The sequence below is a fragment of the Symphodus melops genome, assembly GCF_947650265.1.
Source record: "Symphodus melops genome assembly, chromosome: 8".
NCBI classification, from domain to species: Eukaryota; Metazoa; Chordata; class Actinopteri; order Labriformes; family Labridae; genus Symphodus; species Symphodus melops.
Window position 1 is genome coordinate 7,870,772 of NC_136698.1, and position 17,713 is coordinate 7,888,484.

The window sequence follows — 17,713 nt, forward strand, 5'->3', positions numbered from 1 at the left end:
ACTTACACAGCAACGTTAACGTTAACATAATTTTCCACTGGAAAACGATCACAACTTTTTCTTTAGATTTTTCTTTCACTGTGTTTTCAAATTCCTTAAAAAAAAAACAAAAAAAAACAACTTGCAATATGTAATAGCAAGAAGTCAAGCAAAAGAGGAACATTTAGGTGTCAGTTGACATTTAGTTTCAGCTTCTACTCCTAAAAAAAATAATAATTCAAAATGTTTAAAAACAATATATAGATGTCAAAATGACTCAAATTCAAAGTGTTCTGGAGACACTTGCCAACGTTCTCCTCCGTGCTCGTCTCCAGTTGACCCTTGAAATGATCCTTCCTTTCCTTATACATTCATTAGACATTAACACCCTGCCAGACTTCCAGTACCAGGGTCAAAAGTGCAACACAACTAAGCTTCAACCATCAAACACTCTTTTAGATCGCTCTCTTTTTTCTGCCATTGAGTAAAAGTCTCTTCTCTTTAACTGTCGTGCTCAAAGTTTTCAGGCTGTGTTTCTTTGTGTCACTTGCTGTCCAGAGGTCTCATGAGCAGGGATTAGGATCAAAACCCGGTTCTATTCAAGTCCCCAAGAATTGAAGATCCATTTATCATCTGCATAAAATATCCCATTAAAGCATTAGAGAGTACATTACATTGATTGTAATTTCTCTTTGTGTGAAATCTTTGACATTTTTGAAGACGTTTGCTAATGTTGCTCTGTTTCATGGAGACTTTTAGGCCGGTTCTGCACTCGTACAGTACACTGTATTACTAATTAGCATGAGCAGTGGAATGACTTTAAGGCACAAGTAAATAAAATGTGAGAATGATGTGTTCAAATGTCACGTCAAGAAAACATCAAGGTTTTAAGGAGAAAGCTCAGAACAGAAAGTAACCACAGTGTTCTCAGTAAAGACATCGTTTAGTTTCTCTAAATATAACTTTACCTATCCCTACTCATGAGACCCAACAAAAGCTTTTAAGGCCATTTTAGATATCTGCATGAACTGTTTCATATGTAGAGTTCATGTTCTATGTAGCATCTGCTCAGCACAGCTGCTAAAGAACACTTTGACTTCACTGAATGGAAACCACACACGTGAGTTTCAATACTTTGACTCTCAGCGATGTAACATTATATAAGTCTCAAGAAGGAGAGTTCTGTCTGACATCTAAGCAAAATCTCTTAAATCTTTATCCTAGCACAGATAAGGTTTGGTGTCATGTTAGAAACAGAACCATCACCTTTAAAATAGTAATATGTAGCACGTTCTAATGAACACAGGGGGCTTAACTTATGAGTTAGTTATCGTATGAAAGCTGATAAATGTGTATGAGTCCAGCATCTAAAGCAAAGGAGGGGGGGGACTTCTGCAAGCTCAGGTGTGTGTAACTCCAGGCTTAGCTGCCTTGTGTCATGTTCTGCATGTGTTTGGCAATGTCGTACACGTAGGCGATGTCCGGCCTCTTCTCCGGGTCGGGGTTGATGCACATATCTACCAAGTTCCTCAGCTGGTGAAAGGGACGGGGAGGGGGGAGGGGAAGGTGGTAAGGAGGTAAAGAGAGAAATAATACAGTCAGTGACATTGAGATTTAATTGTACATTTGAAAGAAAAAAAGCAGATGTATGAATGAAAAAAAAAACTCTGGCTAACAGAACTGCTCATATTTTAATGCCTCCTAAAGAGCTCTGCCTTTAATTTCACTTACACAGCAACAAGTACCCGAGCTGAGGCTGGGTTAGCGCGCTAATCGCTTAATGGTTTACTGATTTCACTTTTACCTGAGGCCCACACACACACACACACACACACACACACACACACAGACACAGGCACACCCACTCGCACGCATACACTGATGCCACTCCGTTGCCATCCGGAGACAGCGCTTACACTTGAAGCCAAGCGAAGCGGCTGATTGGAGCAGATAGATAGACAGGCTCGCAGGCGGAACAGCCACCGCCATCATTAAAAAAAAAAGAAAAGAAAAAAAAGAAGAAGAAGAGAATAAAAGATGGGGAGGGAAAAAAAAAAAAAAAAGAACATCTACGCGAGGTCGCTATGGTAACCATCTGCCGACTTCATGGCCGCTGTTGCATGGCACCGGCTTGGACGAGTTCTCGTCAGCCGCCGCTGTGTTTGGATGTGTGTGTGTGTGTGTGTGTGTGTGTGTGTGTGTGTGTGTGTGTGTGTGTGTGTGTGTGTGTGTGTGTGTGTGTGTGTGCAAGAGAAAGTGGGAGAAAGATGCAAATTCAGACAGTCTGAGAATTAGTCCCACAGAATAGAGATGGGGGGGGGCAGATATGTAAAATATTCATGCGCTTCTTTGCATGGCGAGTGGGGTGGGGGTGTCAGGTGGAGGGAGGGGGGGTGCGAGTTAGTGAAGGGAGGCGTGTGGGGGGGAGCGTAGACGGAGATGGTTAAATGACACAACAAAGATGAGCAGCTGACAGTTTGCTGCCGATCCTTCAGGAGCATTGTTTACATCCAGACAGGCGCTGCAGGCACCCCCCTCATCTCCATCTCTCCATCGCCCTGTCTCTCGCTCGATCATTCCCTCTCTCTTTCACTTTGTCTCCCTTTCTCATGGAAGGGGGTGACATGTGGGGCAACGCAGGAGCTCAGTGTGGTGTATGTGTGGAGTAAGGGAGCTGTTGCAACAAAATATACACATTTTTCTATTTGGTCCTGCACATACAAACACACACACACACACACACACACACACACACACACACACACACACACAGGCCCCAATAAATGAGCCTTTATGAACCTAATGAAGAAAACACAAATGTACATTGAAAGCCCGCCGCCTCACCATCAGGGTTTACTATTCAACTAATCAGCCATTAATGAAGCTCACCACTGTAAATGACTTGTGTGTGCAGATAAACAACATATTTATGATCGATAAAAGCGGAATTAAATTAAGTTTGATCATATTTTTTATGTACATTGTTGTGTATGTCAAAGAAACCTGCAAGCACACTGATCCTCTTACCCGCTGTCCTTTGTATGGAAGCTATGCAGTAATTATTATCAAGCAAAGAACACAGACACAGACACACACACAGACACACACACAGACACACACACACACACACACACACACACAGTATCAAAGCACAGTGTCGATGCTAAATGGATCTTGTACCTGATTGCATGTGTACCTCTGAGTGTGTAGAGTTTTTTGGCATGTGTTTTGACTTCATGTATATCTTTGAGAAAAGAAGAAAAAGATGCCACCCACACAAAGAGGTCACGCAAACACAAAGCGCCGTGCATTCATACACACGTCATCACCAATCAGCAATAAGGCCATCTTTAACCACAGCCTGACTGCATTTCATTTTGTGCACGGGTAAGTCTGCAAAAATTACAGCAGATGATTTAACATTTAGTAAGGGAAACATGACACTCAAGCCAATTTAGTTTCGGCTCACTTTGTAGCATGGCCAGATGCTTTTGATATGTGCATTTAATTTTCAAACGGTTTAAAATCATAGCTGGCCTTTTGATCACAGAGAAAGATTACGTTGCACTGTGGCGCAGAGAGTTGGGTGGATTTCACTTACATATTAATTCTTTTTTATAGTCAACACCAGTAAAAATCAGACAAACTGGCACAGAGAAAGAGAAGCCGTCCACCATTGCTTAAGAAAAAAGACGAAAAATGAATGCTTTGCTAAAGTTTGTTTAAAAGAAGTTCTCGAGTCGAGTCTTTATTAAAACACTGAGCAGGTCTGTAAGTAGATTTATCAGGAGTAAAGGAAAACGTACTCACCTCCTCTGAGTAGTGATCTGAGGGAAGAGGGGGGTAGTCACACTGTTCTATCTTCTTACAAAGGGAATAAAGGTTCATCTTATCTCCATAGAACGGACTCTGTAAGGCTGCCATCTGAAAAATAAAGACAGAAGGACAAAGGTCAGAGAGAGTTAGAGGAGAGGGGAGAGAGGACCAAAGCAAAAGACTGAGGGAGAGTCCAGGAAAAAAAAACCTGGTCCGAATTTCAACTGGTCCTACACAGAAGACTTATTGATTTAAGGAGCGCTTCAGTATGAGAAACAAATAAAGGCAGACAACAGGTCGATATTTAAGTTTTTGTTGTACCGGAATGAGTGGTGGGCTCATTTTCAAGCTAACCAAAGGTGAAAAAAAATCCTTATCATCTTTCCTTGGCTTGTATGTTTGTTTTTCCTCTAGTTTGCAGATCCTTCTTTAGGGCTTCTTGGAAAACTTGAAGAAGAAATGAAGGGTTGGAGTAAGACAGAGGAGAGTGTGAGGGGAGTGGTTGCGATGCACACGTTTGAGGGAAGTGAATTGCTCAGTTTGCTGGAGTCGTAGACAAACTGTATACTGTAGAAGTCTAATGCAAGGAGAGGAGAGGAGAGGAGAGGAGAGGAGAGGAGAGGAGAGGAGAGGAGAGGAGAGGAGAGGCAGGCGGGGAGGGTAAGGAAGAGTAGAAGGGATAAGGAGATGTTGGCTTAGTGGAAAAAGGTGAGGAAACCCAGTTGCCTTTCTAAAAATAGAAAATATTGCATGCCATTTTTGCCAGGCTGAGTGGCTGACTCACTCCCTACAAAAGGTGCATGTAAAGGTGAAGCTTGTAGCAGAGTGCAACCATGACTTCCAGAGGAGAGGACGTTCAAATAAATGCTAAACAAGACTTGAATTCCTCCGAGGTGACATGTGACGTAGATAAGTGTCACATGTTTAATGTTACTGATACTACATACATGAGGAAAAATAGGAAAAAATCAGCCAAAAAAAAAGGATGAGAAAGACAACACAGCTGTTTCATAATGGATTGATTAAAATTAGAAACAGAAAAAAACAAAAAGCTGTTGTCTCTTTACTATCATACCGAAAATGAGTGATGTGTTTGACAGCCTGTTAATTGGTGTGAAAAACAACGACAACATGTCTACATATTAATCCAAACAGAATCGTTCCACACAGAGGACGGTACATCAGTGAGAATCTTACTTTTAAACTTACAGACTACTGAAAATGTTCATTCAGAGCTTTTGTTGATCTTAACTAAAAGTTAAAAGAACATTTTCTATAAACATGTTGACAAAATTTAACCCTTTGACAATTCCACGAAAGTAACATGAACATCGCCAACGTTATTTATTTATTTTTTTCCTGCACAGATGGAGAAAGTTCTTCCTCCCTACGAGCTGGCAGAGTCTGAGCCCGAGCTTCCAGTGGGAAGTCATTATGTCAACGATAGAACCTCAGTCAAACGATCATTCAGGATATTCTCACAGAAAGTCACAAAGTAAAAAGGACCCCCCTCTCTCTGTTTGCTTGGACACATCTCCTCCTCTCTGACACAGTGATGAGATGTGTGAGCACATTTGTATCCCTGCGTCTGTCAGTTATGATCTCAATCCGTTTTGTAAGTATCATTACTTCATAACTGTGATCTAAGACTTCACATTTGATTCTGAAGCAATTTAGAGACAAGAACAAACAAACAGAAAAAGTCCATATTGTATTGGAGGTCTTTAAAAACTCAGAATCAGCATGGAAGGATGACTTTGTACATTTACCGTCACACATGAAGGTAGATGCAGTCTGTCGTATCGTAGTAATGTTACCAGATAGAAAGATTGATGACTAAGTTAGTGTTGTCTTTATATAAAAAAACATGTTAAAGTTGTAAACGTGATCGAGTTGCTATTCTGCTCAGCTCTGATAACAAGCTTTTGAATAAATAAGATGATATCAGTTCTTTATAAGTTTGTATGAGTGCTGCACAACAACAGAAAGTAAATATGATTGTATGAAACGTGTTTAATCTAATTGGACATACACATCCTTTATTACACATGGAATAAAGTGGGGGTCTTTTCTCACTGGTTCAGATTCCAACTAAAAAAAACAGTGCATGAGAGCAAGACTTTAATACTGAAGGCGCAGGGAGGAGTCCATTTTTGTTTTGAAATAACCTTTATGTTACAGCTGCTGATTCAACAGTTTGAATATAATAACAGCTGATTGGACAGTCTCGGCCGCAGATTTTACCATGAGACATTTATCACAAAGGCCAAAAGCCACCGTTAATTGTTTTTATTATTATCAAAAAAAAAAACAACAAAAAAAAAAACCCTGATAGCTTGGTAAGTGCAGAAAAACTCGAGGGTAGGCAGACTCAGCTTGCCGTCTTTAAAAGAGATGTACTGGTTGACTAAATAATGCTGATTATTAACGTTGGTTTCAATGACTTGGAAAGGACAATGCTGGAAATCACTTTTTATAACTTAATTATTTAACACTATTTAATGTTGTGTAAAAGGCAAAATGGACCCTCTTATGGGGTTTCCCTGAATTTAACATTTCTCAGTATGCAGGAGAAAAACAGACAAAACCAGCCGGCTCCAGACACCAGGAGGCAAAGGGTTAAACAAGACCCCCTCGTTGTTTCATGCATCTTCTGCTTTTGACAGATGAAAAATGTCAACTGTCCTGTTTGTATTTGGGAGTTTTTGCACTATTCATCTGCTTCATTAGTGCCTGCTGCTCCGAGCCCCTGACAGCTGCCGGCCCCCTGCTCTGAGCGCACACACACACACACACCTTTTTTTTTTCCAGAGTGTGTCGTCGCAATAGGTTAGATGATTGACTCACTCTCTGACCTCTGAGGCCCCAGTGTGTGAGTATAAAACAGTGTGTGTGTGTGTGTGTGTGTGTGTGTGTGTGTGTGTGTGTGTGTGTGTGTGTGTGTGTGTGTGTGTGTGTGTGTGTGTGTGTGTAAGGTTCATTGATATTCCAAAGACATACAATGCACACGCATGCCTGCTGTCTGTCTAAGGGGTGTGAGCTGCTGGTGGCAGAAAGTATGCACAACCCTGCAAACACAGAGTCCAGCACACGCTCTCACTCACACACACACACACACACAGACAGACACACACACAAACACACACACACACTCGTCCTCCCTCCTTTGTTCCAGAGTTCTTCTTCAACTGGGCAGGCTCTGCTCTTTCTCCGGCCCCGGCATGTAAAGCTAGCATCCCTGCCCATGTTAAAGGTCTGGATTTGGCCTTCCAGCTTAATTAAAAGTGATCCTGCTCTCTCTGGCTCTCTCTGGCTTCTCTCCCTGTACGCCAATTAAAGGAGCTGGATAAGGATCCAGGATCTCCCTAACCCCTCTCTCTCCCTGTGGCCGCTCCACCCTGGGACTGAAAGGCTTCTCACTCATTTATAAGGCCACATTAAATTACAGCTCCATGAAAATAAACACCTAATCATAACACACATATGAAAAAGGATATATTTTGTATGTGGGTGTACATCTCTCATATACTTAGAAACGCACAGTGAAAGCGAGGAAAGCATGACTTTTTTATGTGCTCACTGGTCCTTCATGTGGTTTTATGATGATATATTAATCAAGGCAATAAGTCAAAGTGCAGGGACAGTCATTAAAAATATACATACACCCAGTGGAGCCATGACTGCTTCACTTCAACACACTAAAAAGGGGAGAGGGAGGGAAGACAGATAAGAAGATGAAGAATGGAGGACGGAAATCAAAGGCGCGGATTGTTCTGGTGGGTTTGATTTTTGAGGAAAACGAATAAAAGGAACGGTCCCATCCCACCGCAGTTAAACTTACAGAGGGACTTTTGTATTTTTGCCATTTTAAGGTTGAACATTTTCAAGACAGGCAATGATTTTATTTCCTGATGAAAGTTGAATGTGTGAGTCAGTGTATCTCACGTATACGTCCACGAAATATGAAGCTTCAGCTTGTTAGCTTAGCACAAAAACAGGGACGAGTCCCACTACCTACATCTATGGATCCATCTAATTAAGACGCACTAGGAGAAGACTCAAGTTTAACACTGTGTTTTTATAACGTATATTTAACCAACGCAGTGTCTGTTTTTATATTCATCCAAGTGAAAAAAGAGCGCTGAAACTTTAAAAAATCCCAAAAAGAGAAAAAACTGTATAATTTACCCAAGTACATTAGCAACGTTCTCGTACTCACATGCACAAGTTTCTTGCAATTACTTTATAAATACAAACAATAAATGACATGGAATCGGATGCCTGGGACGTCTATGCTTGTTGCCCTGTTTTGTTTTGTTTTTTTAATAACAGTTATACACCCGAAGGATGAAAGGAAAGATGCTAAGCAGCAGGCTTTGTGTATAAAACCCTTCTTCCTTTTTTAAGAACCTGTAGAGAGTGAGCAACAGGGCCAACAACATTACACGTAAACGCCAGCTGCTCAGAGCCCAGCATTTTTTTGGGCCTCATAAAACCAACAGCAAAACAAGAGAGGAGGTAGAGGAATAAAGCAGGAGGCATGAGACATGAGCACAGTCAGAGGTATGGATCGCTGAGCTCCTGCAGGACGGACGCACATTCCAGTAAAGCTTTTCGAGATTTCCCCCTCTGCTGCTCAGATTCACACAAAACACAGCAGCAACATAACATCTGCACAGTGTGTGTGTGTGTGTGTGTGTAAAAGGCCTCTATTTTAAATACCAAGCTAGTTAATACAGGAATAACTAATGCATACATGATAGAGAGTGCTAAGAGACCACAATCTGATTGGCTGGTGCGTGACCGGTCACCCTGGGAGACAACTACAGCAGCTGCAGCATCCCTGCGTGTCACAGCGTAGCGGGTTTGTGTGAGGGGCACCAGACAGGGTCAGGTGATGTAATGAGTTTGGACACATGAAGAAAGGGATCAAACAGAATGGGAGATAAAGATAGACGCAGATACAATGACCAGGTATTGACGGGCGGACCCTTCGGACCCTTTCCCAACCCCCAGGCGAAAGAATAAAAAAGGCAGGCGCTCTCGAATGGAACTGTTTCTCATACAAGGAACCAAACTCCCTGGGATAAAGATACGCACTCATGGACACACACACACACACACACACACACACACACACATAGAGCAGCACAAACCTCGGTGCTTACTGTATGTTCAGAGTGAAATCAATGAGTACCAAAGGGATCAGGCGTGGATTTCTATGTGAATTCCTTCTGCCTGAAGGTTAAGTGAGGAAAAGGGAGGCATATGGAGGGAAACATAGCAGAGGGGAGGAGATAGAGGAGCGAGTTTGTCTGAGAAAAAGAGGTAAGTTTCCTGACACAGAATGCACTGTGGAGCCCTCTCACCAAGAAGAGTGGAAACCAGGAGTCTGCTCTTCAAAGAGAATATGCATGGCATGGTGAGCACCGCTCTGGTAACAATGAGGTTGTAAAATCTTTATCTCCACAGGCTCTTGCATGGCTCACCTTGACCTGATGGCTGGAGTTCTGTATCTGCTCTTATACGTGCAGCTCTTTCTCTCTGAATGAACCCCCCTCCATCTTTCCCTTCTCTCCAGCAATCTATAACCCTTCTCTTGCTATTTGTTATTTTCCACTTCTTACCCTCTGCTCCCTCTAACCTTCTATCGCATAGTTCTTTTTATTCTCTCTGAAGACCTTTACTGCCCATCTCCTTTCCCTTCTCTAGCTTCCTATATGCCTATATAGGTTCCCAAACTTGTTACCCCTTACATCTTCTTTTTTGCCTGCCTCCTCAGCAGTAAGTCTTCCTCTTTTCTCTCCATGGCTCTCTTGTTCTGTCCTTCCCTGTTCTCACCTCTGGCCTCTATCCTGCTTTGTAAGTATTCAATCCAGACACTGACCCCCAGCAGGTTTTATTTAGGTGGATAGTCATAAAAGATCAATGGACTGCTCCCCCTCTGAAACTGGGAAACTACCAGGGCTCTGGCTGCACATGAAGTACTTCTTCAACAGAGGTTCTCCACCTACAATTAAAGCAATCAAATTGTTTGATTAATGTCTTTACCTAATGTGAGTGACACATAATGCAGAAAGAGCCACTCAAACAGTCACAAATAGAAAGAACAAAGGTGTGTTGTTTCGAATCAACTCACATTTAAAAAATGAAAAGATCTCCCTGAAGATCAAAAGTAGTTTAACTTTATTTTTGAAGGGCATCTTTGGTGCCAAAATCTCATATCTGCAGAAAGTATGCAACAGGAGTCTGCAGTCTGTTTTGTATTCATGGTGAAAGTAGCATCCTCCTTGTGCAAAACACACCAGCAAGAGACATAATAAAGTACCAAAAACGGAATGTGACCTACAGCACCCACTGCTTTCAGCCAACCAAAGCCATGCATTGCCTCGGTGCATTGTGGGAAACTAATTAGCATGAAGGACTGTGGTCTCTGAGCAACCATGACCTGCAAGCTGAGCTAAAACTTCTTCCTCACGCATTCTCCACCTCTATGCCCGAGGCGCTGTAGAGAAGCTGTAGTCACTGGTGCGTTGAAATGCAGCCCAAGTGATCAGCTACTCGGGGGAGTTAGGAGAGAGGAGGAGAGGAAAATGTGGGTGTTTCCTCTGCCGACAGTTTGTCTCTGGATGTGTGTGTGTGGGTATTAAGTGCATGTGAAGGTTGCTGAGGTGAAACATCAGATTGACTGCTATCATCCATGTCCATCATTGTTCTCCTCCTCACTTTCTCCCCTTTGTTCCCTCCTCCTGGGCTTCTTTCCACTCAGTGTGGTCTGCAGCAGAGCCCTGTGGTGTTTCGCTCCTGACTAATCAAACTAGTCAGTGTCACCGGGCGGCCTTATCTAAAACACATGGCCATGTCGGTTCCCTTCTGTCTCTTGATCTTCAACGTTTCGCAGGTTCTCTGGCAACGTCACTTTTAACCGAAAAAGTCTTCGGCCTTAGCTGAGCAAGTTGAAATAAAGACAAAAAGGATAAACACATGGAATACGGCCCAAAAATACCTTATTGATATAAACTCAGCACAGAAAACTGCCATATTATTTCTATGTGTAGCTTTTAGCAATGTTTGAATTTGTTTTGATTTTCCAGGGAGCCTTTTTTAAAACCTGGCCAGGGACGACAGATGAAAATTTGCCTTTTGGCTAACTGATGTATTTACAGAAATGTTTTTTAAAGATCCCATATTTTTTTGGTTTTAGATGCTCTTTAGTGTGTTTTCCAGGTGTCTTGTGCATGATTAGGCACAACTACGTGCACAAATTCAAAGTCTCCTACATTCTCATGTTAGCTGTAGCTGCATGTAACTCTCGGTCCCTAGCGTTCATCATAAATCCAAAATAAATTCATACTGCATTCGTTCTCCATGAAATTGGGACAACATATTGTGACAGTAACAGATAGCTTGCTTGAGCGTCATCTTACTGTCTTTAGAGTGAAAACTTTGCCTTCATACTACAGCATTACTTACTGTGCATTTAAACATTATGTATCGCGATAAATTCAGACATTTGTGATGTGTTTATTTCAATGCTCATATCGCAGTACGAGTCAAAGTGCAATGAATTGTGCCACACTGTTTAAAAACTGTGTTTGTTATTATTCTAAATTAGGACGTGCAGTTAAATTGGACGTAAATGTAGCACATTCACATTGACACAGCGCAGGTGAATACTACTCCACTGTATATGGGATTGAGGATGGTCTGTTTGTTTGTGTGTTTGTGTGTGTATGTGTGTGTGAGTCAGAGCTGATGTGTTCGCACGTCACTCGAACAGTCGACTGTGAAGGTGACAGTGTGTGCACATATTCTCGTAGTTTACCTCGTACAGCAGGCATCCTAGCGACCAGATGTCAGATTTGAAGTTGTATCCGTTTTCATGTATCCTCTCCGGTGACATGTAGTAAGGAGTACCCACTAGAACAGAGGCAGAGAGTGAGAGAGAGAGTGGAGGGGTTGAGTGAGGGGGGGGGGGGGGAGAGACGGAGATAGGCAAAGGTAGAAAAGGACAAAGAAAATCAGCTCTGATATTTTGCATTGCAATACACACAGTTCATCAGAAGCACATAGAAGATGACCATAAAACATGTCGGTGAAATCTTTTCAAAACGGGACTCAGTCAGAGGTCGGGACGCTCTCCATTTTAAAGGAAAAGTTTCCAAAACAAAAACTTACGAAAGATTTTAAATTAAATCATCTGCTAATTTCAAGGAAGCTCGAGTAAAACAATATTTAATTACATTACATATCATCATGTTCACTGATACAATGCATGCTATTCTACAAGTACCACAAAGTTGCATGCATATGTGCAGCAGACACACAAAATGTACATGAATCAGTTTTGATTACTGCGGCTCGGTAATGATCTGAAACAGTAGTCAGAGAATATGCCCGGGGAGCAGCTGTGGAGCCTTAAAAGTTGGCCCATTTCTGGTTCTGGTTTGGAAACTCAAGAATCCCCACACTGCCACGGCGGCTGGCAGAGCTCCAGAGAATCAGACCTTCACCCAACTGGACGCAAAGAGGAACCGCAACTCAACATTGACTCAGTAACACACTGCAGGAAGCTTTGGATATTTGCTGCTTTCTTAACTGAGTCTGACTGGCTGCTTTTTTCATTTGCTTTCTGTTTGCTGTGATTTCAATATAAAAGTCTATCAAGCACATCCAGCAGAGGTTTTATATTAATCACATATGGTTAAAGGATGGAAATTATAGCGGGCCGCTAACCTGTGCTGAGCAGCTCTCAGGCTGCTTATTCCACATCCTCCCAGGCAAACGTGTGAATGAAGGCTTTCTGGAATATGAATATGACAGCTCGACGCAGCCTCTGCTGAGTTGGTGTACGACGTCCATCATCAGGATCGTTGCACATAAGCTCTTGACAATGTGGGTAGGCTAGTCTAGCTAGCTTCACATGTCAAAAAAAATCAATGTCTTTCTGCATTCTGCTTGAGATCCTCACTGATTATTATTATTATATTTGGGTTATTTTTTATGCTACAATACTTCATCTTTATTATTAATTCTGTTTCTTTTATTTGAATAGCTTCAGTGAAATTTACTAAGTCGCTCGTCTGATTACATGACAGATCAATGACCTATTTGGAATACATTTGATTGTTTTGGTTTGTTTATTGGGTTGTTGTTTTTTTAAATCAGTGTTTCGAACCTATCATTCATTAACCCCCTTCACATGGACCTAAGAAAAGCCTTTGACCCCCTTTGACACATTAAAATGATACATTGCTGTCAAAATGCACAGTTATCTTTTATTGTCTCTTACTGATAAAAGCCAAAAGGTGAAGCTTCTTCTTACCAAAATATCATTGTATAAACTACGCGGTAAGCCTGTTATCATGATTTTAATTTTAAAATGTGAAAATCTGATTTTGAAGACCTCAGAGCAGACAAAGCCTGGCTCCCTGAGATCTTTGGTGAACCGCTCTTGAGGATCCCGGACCTCAAGTTGGGAACCAAAGTACTAAATGTTCCCTCTCAGCCTGCGGTGTGCAGCACTAAGCCATTTATTCTAATCAAACATGAAAGTTGCTCAAGTTTATTCCTTCCACAAGAATTTCACATTTTCACATTTATTATATTTCTTGAAATAATTTGTGGAAAAAAAAGCCTCTAACAAATGAAGATGGAGGAAAAGCTTGTTTCACAGCGTAACTGAGTCAATGAGTGTACACTCAGGCAAAAACAGGCAGTCAGCCTGCATGAAGTAGGGAGAAAAAAGCCATTACTACACACCCACTAGCAGTACTGTACCCAGATGTTCACACTGAGCCAGTCTGCATATTAACAGGTCGGAGGAAACTCAATGAATGTAAAAGTAATTAAGAAATCTAATATATGGGGAACTTTGTTGTTTGAAGTCGACAGAAACTGAAATGAAAGCTAACGTTCTTTAGTTTGGTTGCAGATCTGTTTTAACCGAGAGAAAAAAAAATTCCATCTTAAATGTGCCGTTTTAAATAAAATTAGTGTTACCTGTCATTCCAAAAATAGGCAGGCCAGGAAGGAAAAAAAAAAAAAGAGAGAGAGAGAGAGAGAGAGAGAGAGAGAGAGAGAGAGAGAGAGAGAGAGAGAGAGAGAGAGAGAGAGAGAGAGAGAGAGAGAGAGAGAGAGAGAGAGCGTGCCAGGGACTGAGGATTTCGGTTTTAATTGGTCATCAGGCTGGTATTGTGGTGTGTGTGTGTGTGTGTGTGTGTGTGTGTGTGTGTGTGTGTGTGTGTGTGTGTGTGTGTGTGTGTGTGTGTGTATGTGTGTGTATGTGTGTGTGTGTGTGTGTGTGTGTGTTAGCGCTGTGAGGTCTCATGGTGAGGTCTGAACAAGCTCCCCTAACATTCATTATTAGTTGATTAAAAAGAATCAGCCTCTCTTATGCTAATAGTTGAGTTAAAAAAACTGCAGCGGCAGGCTCGGGCTCAGTAAGCATGCTAAATTAAGGGCACATTACTTATTCATGCAAATAAATTGAGAGTCATGTTGGGATTGATTTCCATTATTGTGAATGGCTATGACAACACTGTGTTCTTTGTGAAACAGGGTAATTGTTGTCATATAGGAGGTGAGATGCCACACTGAATAAAGAGCCTCAGACTTCTAACCTCCCAGTTTAACGTGCCGTTTCTCTTGAATTTATTGCTCAAACTTGTTGCATTTTTTTCTGATAGCTTTTTAGGACCATTTAAACACTGTTAAGCATTTCATAGAGAGTCCTCATCAATCGTCACAAATCATTTCTCAATCCCCTATTTTTACATTTCTGTGTGTTTATAAGCCATAAATCTCAGATGCTATGATTCAGTCTTTTAAGCAGACCCTGGGCAGAGAGTTTGGGAACCTTTGCTCCATCATTTTCAACTAAATAAGATGATAAATTGTCAGCAGCAGCACAGCCAGCACAGACTTAATCTCATAGTCACACAAGGCGGGTTTTTTTTGGATTCCCTTATAGTCCCATTATGTTTTCATGGTTTTCTATAGTATGTCCTGCAGAGCCCTCGCCCTCTTTTTTGGCTCCCCGCCTACCCCACTCGCTTTCACGACTCGCTTCCTTCCTTCCATAAGATAACCAAGTCTTTAAGTACATGTTGAAATCCTCATTATTATTTCCTTAAATCGTTCTGTTTCTTGTTCTCCCTCTTCTTTCCTTTTCCCCCAGTACTCATCGTTAACACCTCTCTCATTACAGGTGTTAATTGCAGGTATATTAAACTACTTATTTCTGCCAACTGGCTAGTCTCTCATTCCTCTAATGATTGCATCACCTTTCCACTTACGACCAATATTGTTTTTGTCGTTCTTTTTCAGTAATCCAACTTCCACTATAGCCCTGCGTATCAGCCCTAATATGAAAAAGCATAAAGTGTTTAGTGTACGTCTCTTGCCTGCTCATGAGCGTTCATGTCAGTCTCAGGTTTAAGACTGTGGATGTGTCACTTGAGTTCATTTTTTGTGTGTGCATCAATAAAAGTACATCTGTATAGGAGACCAAGAGTCTGAGTGTGTAAGAGAGTCTGTCTGTGTGTGTGTGTGTGTGCGTGCGTGCGTGCGTGCGTGTGTGTGCATGTGTGTGTGCGTGTGCAGGCTGCTGAGAGTTGAAAGCCTGGGAGCTGACAGGCTGTATGCCTGGACCTCCTTCTCTTCTCCACCACCCTGCTCCACTGTTCAGCGGTATGGCTGGGCTCATTACAGACCCATGTTGGCACGAGATTCCACGTATGCACACACACATACACATCCTGCTCTTCCTCGCATTCTTCATTTCTATCACTCTCTCTTGATTTTTTTCCATTTTTCTTTGACTTTTTTTTTCCCTGAGACATTGTTTGATTCTCTCATCTTTCTATCTCCATCCTACCTCTCCTGTCTTGCTCGATTTTTCCTCTATTTGTCACTCTGTCCTAAAACAGTCTACATTTCATTTTCAGATGTTTTGTCACCCGTACTTCTATATCTTATGCTCCCTACTTTTCCTCACATACTGCTTTCTCATCTGTCTTTCTGTGTTTTCTCCCATTCTCCAACTCGAGTTTTCTCACACCTTCTATCTTCGCTCTCCTTTCTCATTCACCTTTACCTTCGGCTTTCTCTCCAGCTAAAAGTCAGGGCACAGGGGGAATGGAAAGTGGAGGTAGGGAAAAAAAGAAAGCGGAAAAGGGAGGACAAATTTGACAGAGAAACAGTTACAGGACTGAAAGATATGTGACAAAAAAAAGGCCAGACAGCAGATCTGCTCTTGACACAAACCATAAAATGTTAAAGGAGACAAAAGGGAACGTAATCTGTAGAAAACAGTTTTCTACTTTATATAGTCTTTTAAAACCCTCATATAGTTAAAAAAAGACAAATATAACTTTTCTAAATCATGCTCTTACTTTGCCCTGAAAGAAATAGGTCACTGTAATAAGTGTAGTTTTTAGGAGATTCATGAAGCAGCCTTGGTTGCTTCACATTCATGATGACAGTATTCCAGCTGACCCCTGTGTGTGTGTGTGGGCCTGCCTATCCTCTGTTGGCCTAAAGAGGGTGCTGTGGACTCAACATTTAATGAGCAATCACAGATGCTTTCACCCAGCTCTCCTGGCACTGCAGGCTGCTCAGTTGATAGGGCTTCTGCTGAGTTGATCATGTGATTCACACTTTTCCCAAATGCTGGGCTGCTGCTGTACAGGGGCTGAGAATAGCGCTCTGTTTGTGGTAAAAACTGTTTGACATGAGGAAGTGAGACAGCGCGAATGGCAGCGTTTATATTTGTTCATGGATTTCTTTTTTCTGCATTCTCCCAAAGCTGAAAGTCGGATGGCACAATCACATGTTCCAATAGACAAGGTTAAACCCCCTCCACTACAATGACCTGAGCTACATGTTCTTTATGATACTTCATCACTCGGTGATTCAAGAGAGAACTGTGAGCACTAACTAAGCAAATTAAGACAAATCCTGGATTTTTTCCTCTTTTCGTTTCCCTTTTTTTTTTTTTTTGACTTGATTATTCTAATTCAATTAACATGCACATAATAAAGAAATAATACTTTCAGCTTTATTTGTTCTGTTGCTTATTGTATATCTTTAAATATACATATTTCTGTAAACATTTCAGGCTTTACCTCTCTTTTAATTCACTTCTCTGAACAAAGCTTTAATCAAGGAACAGCTGAGTCACAGTTCGGTCAGCAATAGTCACAATAAACAGCTTCTATGACAGCAGTTTTCACTGAGAAAGAAATGACCGTCATTCAATGAAAACATTTTGTTCTTTCAGTTTGACTAAGTTTTAACAAATTCAATTTAAAACAAAAAATCGACTTTCTCACTCTTGACATCATTTATTTCTGGTACGCTAAACAACTTCAATGTGCAGTCACAAAAAGATTTACCAGCAGGACTGTGAGTGCAATTTAAGAATCTAAGTGATTAATTCATATCGTCTTTTCTTTTATTGTTTGTATAATATAAATTCAGGCGTTCAGTGAAGTTGTCAGTTGAAGTGTATAAACGAGGCACAGCAAAGCAACATGCTTGTTTTAGCATATGTTAGAAACTGAGCAGCACTCAATGTGTTGTCATGTGTTATTGGAAGGACCCCTGAAGAGTGACAGTCCAAAGCCGAAAGTCATAAACACCTATGTGTTCAAATAAGCTTTTTAATGCATCAAACCATTCTTATTGTTTAATTTAACCTAAGCCCACTGACAGCGGTTAAAAGCTTAATTTCTCACATATTCAAACCACAACATCACATCTTATGATTGAATTTGCAACGAGTGAAAAATGCACCAATCACAGCCAACAATGAGCGTGATTGTAAAGTTGGCTGGCTTGTTTTATGGTACAGAGTCAACGATCAAGAGCTGTGTGTTGAAGGCCTCGGCACAGTCTTCATCTGTGTTAGGTTTAA

The 17,713-nt window shown here is 41.4% G+C and overlaps 1 protein-coding gene across 1 annotated transcript in view; it reads right to left on the reverse strand.

The window, feature by feature from the left end:
- Positions 1-645: 645 nt before the first annotated feature.
- Positions 646-17,713, reverse strand: part of nek7 (NIMA-related kinase 7) — a 55,703-nt gene continuing 38,635 nt past the window's right edge. The window contains exons 8-10 of the mRNA XM_079349808.1: positions 11,621-11,715; positions 3,790-3,903; positions 646-1,512 (exon numbers count right to left, since the gene is read on the reverse strand). Coding sequence (XP_079205934.1) covers positions 1,402-1,512; positions 3,790-3,903; positions 11,621-11,715 — 320 coding nt within the window. The 3' untranslated portion in view covers positions 646-1,401. The remainder of the gene's footprint in view (positions 1,513-3,789; positions 3,904-11,620; positions 11,716-17,713) is intronic.